Source organism: Balearica regulorum, chromosome 4, assembly GCF_011004875.1.
Source record: "Balearica regulorum gibbericeps isolate bBalReg1 chromosome 4, bBalReg1.pri, whole genome shotgun sequence".
In the NCBI taxonomy this organism is placed as follows: Eukaryota; Metazoa; Chordata; class Aves; order Gruiformes; family Gruidae; genus Balearica; species Balearica regulorum.
In genome coordinates, this window is record NC_046187.1 from 46,933,902 (window position 1) to 46,947,136 (window position 13,235).

Sequence of the window (13,235 nt, forward strand, 5' to 3'; positions counted from 1 at the left end):
ATATAATGGTATCTAAATCTCACACCATCCTATAAGCACCAAAGCTGTCAATCATGTTGTAGATTTATTTCTTCAGATTACATTTATTGCTAATATTTTTAACCAAAACTTCTTGCATTTCACTTAAAACCTCTTTACAGGTGTGCACTGCTTATAGACTTTTGCAGTAGAACAAGTAAACAAGGATACTTCAACCCTTCTAGTGCAGTGCACTGTCACGCTGATCCAGCCATGCCTGCGGAAGGGAAAAGTGATATGGAGAGGACTGGCCTCTTCAGTGAAATGGGTTATGTTACCATTGGAGATAAATATGTATCACAATATATGCGTGAGTACATTTAATTTTAATCTCTATTTAGTGATATGGGCCACCTCTAGTATCCATCTACATTCAGAATCACTATTTTCTGATTTTTTTTTTTTTTTTGTTAGAGGGAACAGCTTTTTCATGCATATTCTTTGCTCAGGTCTGTATTATTAAGAGAAAGGCTTCATGTGTTGGAATTAATATATCGAAGAAAGGAAAAATCCAGTAAAACTGAAAAATATGTATGCATAATAGACTGATAAAATCTTTTCATGTATACATTTCTTTTTAATATTAATTATCTGCAAGTTACCAGTATTTTACTGCTTTTGTGAAAAACAATAGTGTTTTTTGTGTGCAATTTTCAGCAGGTTTTTGTTATTGACAATTACATTGTCATTATTTTTAAATTAGTGTTGCAATTTTTTTTCCTGTTCTGATCTGACTCATGTGTGTGAGATTCCCCATCCCATCTTTTTAAAGAATATTCTCCGTTTCTTGTTGTTTAATGAGAATAGTCATTGAGAAAGGTAGTTTTTGTAACTAGTAAGGTTACAGAGGTTAATCCTCAAGTAGCTGCTTTGAAGTGATAATGCAAAATAATCCTGGCTTCTCAATACAGACATTTCTGCCGTGTTCTGGTGTCAGCGATGAACATGTCCACCAGAACCTCGGCTGATACACTTCTACCACACTGAGCTGCTGGGGATTCAAAACCCAACTGGAGGCACTTAAGCTATTCTACCTGGTCTGTAAATAGTGGGAGAGAGATGCTCCTCTGAAGTATTACTTGTAGTGTATAAATACACATCAGCTCTAGCTCTGAATTGTACTCTGGAGTAACCAGTCTCTCCACTGCCTGTAAAGCAAGTGCAGGGGTTAGAAAACCCCTGTGCTGTGAATACCTTCTAATAGCATTGTCTTTCAGACACAACCATTTACATGCAAGATTTACAAGTTAAATGCACTGTAGTACATTCTTCGAGCCACCCAGATCTAGGCCTTAGTTTTTTAATGTAGACTAAGGGAAGCACTAACATCAAACAGTTATTTACAGTGCTTACTTTTTTTAAAGGCCCTTTTAATGAAGCTGCGAGCAAGAACAGACAGATGTTACCTGGGGGGACCAAAACATTGTCAGCTCTGCAGGCAGGTTATTTTGAGCCTCAGTTTGTGAGGATTTTTGATGGTGAAGCCTACTCAAACCCTGTTCAGCTAAGGAGACGCTACAGATTGGCAGAATCAAAGAAAAATTTGGGCAAAGCGTTCCTTCCCAGTAATGGAGACAAATTGCCGTAAGTGTTGTGAAAATGTTTTAAATTGAGCTTTTTTCTTTTCTGTACGCTAAAGATGGTTTTCATAGATTATTTGTTATAAAACTTGTAATGAGAGTACAGTATTGTTGTTTTATGTAGTGTTAGTCAGTACTTAGAGAAGAATTTTGAGCATCAACACAGGGAAGACTGAACACAGGTAGGAATCAGGTCCTGATGTTTGCTCTTAACTACTGCTTTTTTCTGTAAACAGTTTTCTTACCCTTTAGCTTTTTATTTTTGATGAAAATGAAGATTGCTATGGGAAAAGGGTGTGGATAATTAACAAAGGAATATTTCATTTTAATTTAGGAAGAAATCTGTTGGAACTTGTCAGAGACAATATCCTCTCCCTCCCATTTCTGAGCCTCCCAAAACAGAGATGGCATATATATTCTCTAAACAGTAGGAAAAGGGGCCATTATCCAGGTGCAATGTTTTCTTCTCAGTGAATCCATATCCATTATCTTTTTGCTAGAAAAAGTACCAATTATCCTATAGGATGATCAGAAGTTGTTACAGAGCTGAGGAATATACACAGAATATTAAAATAAATGCATCTTTGCTAATTGCATGACAAAATGACACCAATGCAAGTGGTGTCATATAACTATTATTATTCACATGTTAGAACAGATAGAACCTGGTTACTCATTTATCACTATACAGTCTTGGTTTGTTCTTGTTGCTGCAATAAGAAACAGGAGAATTCAGGGCCTAGTTTTTACAGTCTCATGGTTTTATTTAGTCATATCTTTCTGCAGCTTTGCTTTTGGAAAGTTTGGAGAGTAACCTCTTGTTTATTTTATATATATACATATATATATATTAGGATGCAAGGGTTAGCTTTTTTCTGTTGTATGTTACAGGAACATCTTAGCTTTTAATAGGAGCGTAAGACATGATGTGTTGGCTTTCTGTTGTATATATGTATGCTATATCTGATGGGACAGACAATGCGTAAGCCCCGTGTTTAAAACTTTCAACTGCAACTTGACTTTATAGGAACCAAATTATCTATAAGGGTTTAGCTGTTAGAAATACCTAGGCACTGATTTCAAATCCATGTCATTCAGAGTCCTGTTCACTTACTTTCTGGGTTTTGAGTCCAACAGTAGGAGTCTTGCTTACAACGAAGACCTACTAATGTGCTCTTTTCCATGTACTGCCTCCACAAATGCTCTTGGTGGCTGTGGGTGCAGCAGCTTGTGTTTTTAATCTTGTAAGACTTTTGAATTCTTCTAGACATGAACTTTAGGACAGGTTCTTTATTGTCTTTATCCTCCCCTAAATCTGTACTGGCAGAGTAGTACAGAGCAGAGGCTAGAAAAGAGGTTAGGTTGTCTTTTATTGGAATCCTGAAGCAATTATGGAGAGTGATTATACATTTCTTATATCCAAAACTGATTCCCATCATGACTAAGGAACTAGTGCGGAGCTCTGTTGCTGTTCATTGAGTTGTTATTCTTGTCTGCCTGAATGATAAGCAGCTTTTGGGAATCTTTCCTTTACATCGGAGCCACATTCGTTGTTGGCTGCAAATGGAAAGGTAGCAAAGATATCATATTCTGAAGATGTGACCAAAGCCTGAGCCTTTCTTCATGTGTCTGTTCTCTCTTATTTTGTTTCTGGCATGTAAAAAGCCTACAAACAGAAGTGATGTTTAAAGAATATGAAATAAAACACTTAAGAGCTAGAAAACACCAAGATAAAGGTTGTCTGTGTATTGTCAGTTTGCCCATTTTTTTCTATATATGGGTTTATGAACCTCCCTAAATAAAGGCAGGTTAGCGTTCTATGCAAAGATGACAAATGTTATCTTGGCATCCTAATCCTGCCAGTATTCTTTAATGGCCCTCTTTTAAGTAGGAACTCATTGAGACACTTTACTCTCTCCCCACAATAATTGCTGTAGTAGTAGATCCGTGGACAGTGGATCTGATCTGGTTTTATATTTAACTCTTGAGATGTAGATATAGTTTGGGTTTTCTACTTACTGCTGTTTTAGCACACTAGATATGGAAAGCCTGAAATATTTGCAAAACATTAATTAATGTGTTCATTTGCTACTTTTAGATGTGGACTTGGCAGCTATTATGGAACCATAGGAGGTTCATATGCATACTTCAGTCCACAACTGAAAGCCAAAGAAAGATACATTCCTCCTGGAAAGAATTTTTATACTAATCCAGGAAAGAAAGGAACTGGATATGGGTAACGTCACAATATTACTTCTTCAAGAGTATTTTATTAAATGTTTCTTGAGTTTTGAACACTTAAGTTATTATTTTTGTTTTTACAGTTATGCAAACCTTACCATAGGTGAATATCTGCATGAACCTGATGGGTATGAAGTAGGAAGAATAAATGCAAAGGTATAAATATTTGTCTTTATTATATGTTAGTGTTATGATTATTTATTACAATTTACATGAACTTCTTGTTACCTGTGGTGTTTCCTTTAGCATGAATCACTGATGTTTATTTACAATGTGAAGGAAGGAAAATAAATTAACGACCATGACCAGTATAAAAAAAGATTTAGGTATTGTTCATTTATTATTTTTCTTTGAGATGTCTGGCAGTATCCCACACAAGTTCTACCATTCAGTATTTGACCTTAATTTTTTTATTTGGAGACCACAATGCAATAATGACCAAACAATGCCAATAGCAAGAATAATAATACTTCTATATTGTTGTCAGAAGAATAGGGCCTCGTTATCCCAGATGATAGATATATATATAAAAGTTCCTTTTTTCATATAAGTTCATAAATCTAAGCAAACTCATACATGTGCTTGCACTGATTTTAGTTATCCTGTATATTTTCATCACATATAGTGAAAAATGGTAGCGGGAGGATGTTTTTTGGTCTAGGGTAAGAACAAGATTAGAAGAAACAATTCATCTACCTGCAGTTGAGATAAATTCAGAGTCAAAACTAAGCATCCAGTATAGAAAATAAGAACAGAGAAAAGAGGGAGGCGAGATTGTTTCCACTGGATAGAAAAGAAGGAATTTGCTCTGAGTCATTAGCATGAATTACCCGGTGGTACTGTGTTACTGATGGTACATTTTACGCTTGTCTTTTAATTGTTCATAATGTTTTAACCTATTTTATTTTAAAATGGAATCTGGGAAGAATAGTCAACATCTCCCATGGTACAAAGAACCAATTCCTAGAAGCTTGGTGAGGTGCTCAGAATCTGGGAAACATATTGGCCAGGGTTGACAGGTATGAGCAGCTGGGATGCATGTAGGTAGAATTTTCAAGTATGTATGCATGCATGTATGCCCAAGATGCAGGTATGTAATACTGTTAGACACATCTTAAATGCACAGTGCTTTTCCTGACGTTTTTCTACCATACTTTCATAGTGATTGTTGTGCTTCCTGGTCAGTGAATCTATGTTATATTATACATGGTGGGTATATAAAATACCTCGATCATCAAACAAGAGCAAAGAAAATTATAGTGAACATTCTCCAAGACTAAATTCAAATGCTTTCCATTTTTCTCTTAGAAGAACATACAGTAAGAATCCTCAAGATTGTTTCTTTCAAAGTTATTTGTTTTACAGGAAGTGCAAGAGGAACATAAACAGTTGGTTAAAGGAGGGCCTTTCAAGTTAAATCTGTATCCCCAGGAGTATTTTGACATGAATCCCTATTTTACTGACAAACCTTTGCCACCTGTGAAAAAAACACCTCCAGAGAAGCCAATTGCACCACCTTTCAAACCAAGTTCTCCTGCTAAAAAGGTTAGTTTGTCTTATAGCTACCAGAGATGAAAGATAAATATTCAGATATTTCCTGTTAAAAGCTTTGCTTACAGTACATAGAATAGAAATAAATGTTTGGTTTTGCTATGAATTTCTTATTTTTCTTGCCAAAGATATTATTTCATTTACTTTGTTTTCAATTTACAAAGCAGTGAAATCTTGTTTGACCCAACAACAACTACTAACCAGTTTCAAGTAACCTAAAAAGTGTTTCTCTTTAAAATCTGCATTGTGTTGTTAACATACAGTTGATTGACTGCGTACATCACAAAAACACACAAAGCAGAAGGTTATGCAATAAATGACAGTAAGACTAGATTACTGTAGAAAAATGAAATACTCTCCTATTTTGGACTCTGTCACTCACTCATATAATATTTGAACCTGCTAATTACTCTCCGCCTATACAGACAAACATCTATAAGATACTTCCTAGAAGTGTCATGGGAATGGATAGCTGGAAGGAGCAGAAAAACTCACATTAGTCCCTCTGCTCGGGGAAAGGCTGCAGAATAAATGCAGGAGTTATCTGTTGCTTGTCCATCAGCAGACACACATTTACAATCCACTTTAGAATTTGCCAACTCTTCACTAGTTAGGGGAAAAGGAGGAAAAGGTTGGGAATAAATATATGTGCAAGGGCTTAGAAGGCATAAGAAATAAAGCCTGGAGGTAGTATGAAGGATATATAGGAACATAGTTCACTAGTTCCAGTTGCTTAGTGTCATTATTTGACACAAAGCGGCACTTTGACACTATGATATCTAAGGAATAGCTGAAACATGGTGGGACAACTCACATGACTGGAGGATCATGATGGATGGCTATAGGCTGTTTCGTAAAGACAGGCAGGGAAGAGGTGGAGGAGTCATGCTCTATGTTAAGGAGAACCTTGAATGTATAGAAGTCAACTACAGCGATCATGGAAGCTCTATCAAATGCCTCTGTGTCAAGATCAGAGGGGTCATCTCCAAGGGGAATCTTACAGTTGACATCTGCTACGGATCTCCAAACCAAGACAATAAGGCCAAAGAATCACTATTTGGGTCACTTAAGCAAGCTTCGGGTCAACAGAACCTGCTTCTTATGGGTGACTTCAACTACCCAGACATTTGTTGGAAGAACAATACAGCAGCTCACGTGTTCCTGGAATACCCATCAGTCTTACTTCAATCCCTGGGAAAGTTATGGACCGAATCCTCCTGGGGGTTATTACAAGTCAAGTGAAGCATGTGATTGGGAAAAGCCAGCACGGATTCACCAAGGACAAATCGTGCTTGACAAACCTGATCGCCTTCTATGACAAAATAACCTGCTCGGTTGATGTAGGACGAGCGGTGGACGTTGTCTACCTGGATTTCTCCAAGGTTTTGATATGGTTCCCCACAGCCTCCTCCTGGAGAAACTGATGCATTATGGTCTAGACAAGTGGTCTGTGTGGTGGGTGGGGAACTGGCTGACAGGCTGCACCCAGAGGGTGGTGGTAAATAGCTGGCAACCTGTCACAAGTGAGGTCCCCTAGGGATTGATATTGTGCCCAACACTGTTTAATATCTTCATAAGTGATCGGGATGATGGGATCAAGTGCACCCTGATGAAGTTTACCAACAATACCAAACTGAGTGGAGAAGTGGACACTTCAGGAGAGCCACTCTGCAGGAAGACCTGGGTAGGCTGGAAGAGTGGGCTAACAAGAACCTTGTGACGTTCAACAAAGACAAATGTGAGGTCTTGCACCTGGGAAAACATAATCCAGGAGTGCGGCACAGACTGGGATCCACCTGGCTGGAGACCAGCTCTGTGGAAAAGGACCTGGGGGTCCTGGTGGACAACAAGCTCAATATGAGTGAACAGTGTGCTGCTGTGGCAAACAAAGCCAACAGAATGATGAGTTGCATCAACAAGGGCATCACCAGCAGATAAAGAAGTCATTATCCCACTCCACTCAGCACTTGTCAGGCCACACTTGGAACACTCTCTTCAGTTTTGGTCCCTGCTATACAAGAAAGAAGTGGACAGGCTGGAGAGGGTTCAGAGGAGGGCCACCAGGATGATCAAAGGACTGGGAAGCCTGCTGTATGAGGAACGGCTGAGAGAACTGGGTTTGTTCAGCCTTGAGAAAAGAAGGCTTAGTGGAGACCTCATCACCATGTTCCTGTACTTAAAGGGTGGCTCCAAAGCAGATGGAGATTCCCTTTTTACTAGGAGTCACGTGGAAAAGATAAGGGGTAATGGGTACAAGTTACTCCTGGGGAGATTCCAGTTGGACACAAGAAGGCATTTTTTCCTTATGAGAACAATCAGCCATTGGAATAATTTCCCCAGGGAAGTGGTGCATTCCCCAACACTGGACAATTTTAAGATTTGGCTGAACAGGGCACTGAGCCATCTTGTCTTGACTGTGCTTTTATCTAAACAGAGCTTTTGCCAAGAAAGGTTGGACCAGATGATCCTTGAGGTCCCTTCCAACCTAGTATTCTATGATTCTATGATTATTTCTTAAAATCTAAATGGATATTTTTCCATTCCACAAAGCATTCCATCTTGATATATTTGTTTGAGGTGAGATACTAAATTTATGCTGTTCACCTTAGGCTACGCCTTAATTTCATTTTGAAATGGGTTTAAGATGCATAAATATCTCTCTCTCAAATGACTTCACATCCCCTAAGTAACATTCCTTAATCTGTCACTTTTCAGCTCTTCATTTTGGAGTTCCATTGCCAGTTATTTAATACTGTGCTCTGCTAACCACTATTTTCCTATTATTATGTCCTTCACCCTTGACTTACTTGACTGACGTTGATTCATCTGAGGAAGATGATGATAGCAAGGAAAATAGAACTATTCAGAAAGAGACAGCAAAAATACTTACACGCAAATAATTGCGTTGGGTGTTTGGCCTCATAGATGAGGCAGCTGAGATCTTTCGGAATGGAAATCTGTTCAGAAAAGTTAACTGATAGAAAGTCAGCACCTCATCTGGCTGACAATGCTGGTGATCCTGCTCCAGGTTCCGCATCCTTCACACCATATATGCTTTCCCTGTATATATAAATTATATGTACTTCCCAAGCTACTGCACACTTTCCCTCTCTGCTATGTAAATTCTGATGGGGAAAATTGCTTTACTGTTGATTGAATCACTTACTGCTGCACTTTTCAGGAATGCAGCCTCAGCAGACCGAGGGTTTAGCTGTACTAGGGGATTGCAAAGAATTAATCAGATCTCTGCATGTTTTTTAACTAAAATTTGCAACTCTTGTAGTACTACTGGACATAACAATTCAGGAAAAGCCAATGCTGTATTCAATCCTCTATGTCAGAAAGCATATTGATAATAATGCCCAAGCCCTGCTGTACATAACAATCCCTACACCAGTACTGGACGTGGAGGTGTGCTAGTAAACTAATAGTGACATAGGAATTCCTTTTTTTTTGCCACAACAGAGCTCATTTTAGTGAGTTATGCTTTTGCTTTTCCTGTCACATTTTAAAGATCCTTTCCTCAAAATCCAGACTTATAAAAGAACATTTAAAACTAAGAATTCATTAAAATAATGACTAAAATTTCTTTAGAGTTTTCATTGCAAATTTAAGGAATATTTGGGTGGGGTTTTTTGTTTTCTTCTTGTATTTTGGGTTTTTAAAAATATATAATATGATGCAGTCTGCTATTCAATATTCTTACCTGCTTTGGTATGAAAAATATTTTAACAAACTCAATTATATCGTAATTTAGCACTTTGAAAAGTGGTTTGGTTTTTTTTTTTTCCCAGTCGGGGGGCATGAAAGGAGGCACATTTGATCCTTACCCAAGCCATTCTGCCGACCCTTATGTAATTACAAAATCTAAGGCTGTCACAACTAATAAAGAACGACAGATTTTTCATCCTCCTCCTGGACCAAAAAGCAGACCTGTTACAAGCATAATAACTTTAAATGTCACAAGGTAAGTTCCATTAATTTGGGTTCATGTTTCATGTATGCTATCTACCAAAACTCATTAGCACAGCTGTTTATTACTGTCTAAAATAACTGAATAAATGAAAGAATGAATTATTAACAAAAGGATAAGAAATGTATAAGGAACTTGACTTTCAAAATTTATTCCTACTCTCTTCTGTAAATTCAGGTTACTTTAAAAGGCTATACGTATCATAGAGACCTTCAAAATCATGCTATACAGATGTCACTGAAAAATTACTATTTTTTATCCTTTTCTGACTTGGTAAATGTAAAAAAGACCAGGAGTGGTCCTGCTAAAACCAAAGTCTGTTTTTGCTTTCCCTTATGTTTATGGAATAAAATTTGGCCCCCCCTGCTGGCAAATATAATATTAGGTAATCTAACCCTGTAAAGCTTTTGAAACAATGGCTCTCAAATTGAACTCCTAACTACAAACATGTCACTGTGCAATTTTAGATTTCTAGTACACAGTCTATGTATATAGGTAAATAAGCACCTAATTCTTTACCTTTTTATCTTACTAATCTATAAGCCTTACATTTAAACAAATTTATTTTCTGGTTTTGGCTTTTGCTATTCAAGCAGAAAGTCAAGGCTGTTTTTTAGAGTTATTTAGAGAAATAATTTTCAAATGCAGACTTCTAAGCTTGCATGTAGAACAGTTAAGCATATTATTTTGCATACTCCATAAGTAACATGAAATGTTTTCGCAGTACTCGATTAAAATTTGAAAAACTGTCTTAGAGGAATCTGCTTCACATTTGTGATTTGTCTCTTGCATATCATATGTGAAGTCTAAGAAATACACCCCCCTTATTCACCCATTGCTGTTCTATTTACTTTATTTCACCACGTATTGGCATTTGCATATCACTTTTTAAGTTGCAGGGATATTTGAAGTTATTTACACTGACAAGGCAGAACCAGAAGCTACATATTACTCCACATTGCTTTTCATTACTAATGGAAAGTAAGAAAGAATTGAAAGTAACTTTTTGGTACACCAAAAAAGCATGGTAACTACCAACACTGATGTAAGAAAGTACAAACTTCCATGTATGCACTGGTGTTTTTAAACTGGTAAAAGGGAAAAAAAAATTATGTATTGGTCTGAGTAGCCTTCCTATCAGTGCAATTGTTTGTATTATTGTTTTATCAACAGAATAAAAATTCATGTTCCTGAATAAAATGGTTTTATTGGAAAAAAACCCTAATTGTATGTGAAGTAGGTTTCAAAACTGAAAGAGGGGAGACTGATTGTGAAGTATCACTATGTGCTCATAGGTACAGTTATGATGGACTCATTAAAAATATTTGTAAAGAGAAAACTTTCATATCTCCTACAGAAATTCCACAGAGAGAAATTAAAACTAGTATTCCAAATTCTCCACTACTGTTTCCCTCCTAAGAATTTTAAAGAATGTATTTATTTTTGGTTCATTGTTCCTAGGCTTAATAGAATGAGAATTGTGAACTGAATTTGTTAAAAGTATGATGCTTATAGCTCATAGATTTTAAGAAATGTGGTAGGACATTTCTTAAATCATCTGCTTTCCCACTGAATTGCAGTTCTTTATATATTTTCCAGTAGAAAGCTTATCTTCTGATATTTGGACTATAATCCTGTAATTGGATTTGCTAGTGTAGATTCTTGCTCTCACGCAGAGCTCTATTGAAATAAATTTGACATCACAGGGATTCAAGTCATTAAATCTAATTACAGGACTGGGTGTACTGCAGTTTTTAATTTGTACAAAAATTTGTAATTTGTACAGTAATATTCTATAAAAATCTAATAAGTTTCTCTTCATTTACATTTCAGATCATTAAATGTAAAGAACTACAAGACTGCACAGCTGACATCTTATTAGGTACAAAAGGTGAAATGAAGGGTGCACTTTTTGACTCTCTGAACTCTTAACAAAGCAAATAAAAATGTGAAAAGTGGAATTCAAGTATATAGGGCAATTCAATCTGTTTAATTATTGAGAATGCAATATTTTGTTTCTAAATATAAAGCTATAATAAATAATTTAAGATAATTTATTTATTAAGTCCAAGTTTGTATTTTTATATAAATTTTCATCTTATTTCTTAACTGGACTTTTGAAACATACTTTTAGAAAACATGCATTCTAATGAGTAATTTGGATTGAAATTCGACTATATATTGCAGTGGAACAAAGTGCATATATTTTAAAGTGAGTATCAGTGTATGTATTAAGCAAGTTAGTCACATGTGGCCCACAGTGAAACTAAGGCCACTGTTTCTCTTCAGTAGAATTACAACTTGTACCTTATTTCAACTATAATTTTCTGTAAAAAATTATATTGTCTTAAAAATATCTAATTTTTAGTTTTGATGATCTTCTTAAAATGACCAATATCAAGCCTTGTTCAAATCCAGACCACAGGTAGGCTGTTATGGAAAGGTGATCTCTATATACCAGCATCTATTTATTGCTCTTCCTCAATTTCCTGACAACCATAAGTGCTGCCATATTCTCCAAGAGCAGCTTAATTTCACTTTGTGTATGTGGAAGGTTCCTAACAAATCTGATCCATCTTTCAAACTAGCTGCTTCTCAGATGGAACTGTGATTATAAATGTACACCTTACCCCCATCTTCATAATTTTTGTCAGGTTTTTGTATGTGGTCCAAGAAATTTGTTCATGTAAATCAAAGCTAATTTATTATAAAAGGTAAAAAAAACACTCAGCATTTTTTTATCCAAATTATTACAGGAAAACAAAATTTCTTTATTCATTTTTATTAAAGATTTACTGTACATTGTAGAATATTCATGAAATGGTATCCTTACTGCTGTTTACAGGCTAATAGTTTTTAAAATAAATTCCAGACTGGGTCTCACATTTCCTGGCATCAATGAAAATAAAAATAAAACCAAGAATTGTTGGTCAGGTCTTCCCGCATGTGTTGTGTTGAAGCATAAAACCCCTTACCTTGAGATCAATAGGACAATTTTTAAAAATATTAATTTATACAAGAATTTTTATGTTCTCTCTATCCAAAGAGCTATAACAGAATTCCTTCTTTCATTGTTTATATCTTGTATTAGATAATGGTACTGGTGCTGACCTTAGGTACCTTACTGTCATCTTTGTATGGAGTATGAGGAGTATTTGCCATGTTGTTCGCTTGTGAAGTTTGCAGACACAGCATTCCTAGGTAGACTGAACTATACTGTATTTCCTCCTAACTGCTCTTCTGATGTAGTACAGCTGATGAAGACTGCTCTGAAGTTTTTCTTTATATCCTTCTGTCTCCTCTTCTTGCAATTCTTTCTCTTCTATTTTCTTCTGTATTTCAATGATCTTTTCATTCACTAATAAGATGGAAATACTAAAAGCTGATGAAAATGTGTGGAGCTTAATTTAGAAAAAAAGAAATCATTCCAGCTTGTTTGAGAAGATACTACTGTATGTGGACTAGCCTCGCGTGGTCATCATGGGAGCCAGTAACTTCACCTGATAAGTGCCCACCAAAAAATGTGTGGTTCCAAGGAACTGACACCCAATTCTAGCGAGGGCCTCAGTATGCAAATACAAATAGTAATTGTGTCCCTTGGCTTCTTAGCAGTACCTTTGACTGTGATGATGGAATGTAGAACTAATGACATTACTTACATTGTTTTCATAATTAACAGCACCCCTACATCCTTACAGTATAGGTACATCCAGTCACATTTATAACTGATTCTGACCACAATTTAATAGTTACAATCTGAAGCAACTTCATGTTTGTGCAAGTGTTAAATGCAAATAAGCGCCTGACCATCTACTCAATAGCCCAAGTATTTACCATTTTAATGTGCTTATTGACTTTGGGTGTGCAATGCA

General features: G+C 36.2%; 1 protein-coding gene across 3 annotated transcripts in view; it reads left to right on the forward strand.

The window, feature by feature from the left end:
- Window positions 1-12,296, forward strand: part of CFAP96 (cilia and flagella associated protein 96) — a 14,776-nt gene extending 2,480 nt beyond the window's left edge. For all 3 annotated transcript variants that reach the window (XM_075752026.1, XM_075752024.1, XM_075752025.1), the window contains exons 2-8: window positions 141-328; window positions 1,383-1,602; window positions 3,697-3,834; window positions 3,923-3,995; window positions 5,205-5,384; window positions 9,185-9,357; window positions 11,197-12,296. In XM_075752026.1, the coding sequence (XP_075608141.1) occupies window positions 232-328; window positions 1,383-1,602; window positions 3,697-3,834; window positions 3,923-3,995; window positions 5,205-5,384; window positions 9,185-9,357; window positions 11,197-11,245 (930 nt within the window). In that variant the 5' untranslated portion in view covers window positions 141-231 and the 3' untranslated portion in view covers window positions 11,246-12,296. The remainder of the gene's footprint in view (window positions 1-140; window positions 329-1,382; window positions 1,603-3,696; window positions 3,835-3,922; window positions 3,996-5,204; window positions 5,385-9,184; window positions 9,358-11,196) is intronic.
- The last annotated feature ends 939 nt before the right edge of the window (window positions 12,297-13,235 follow it).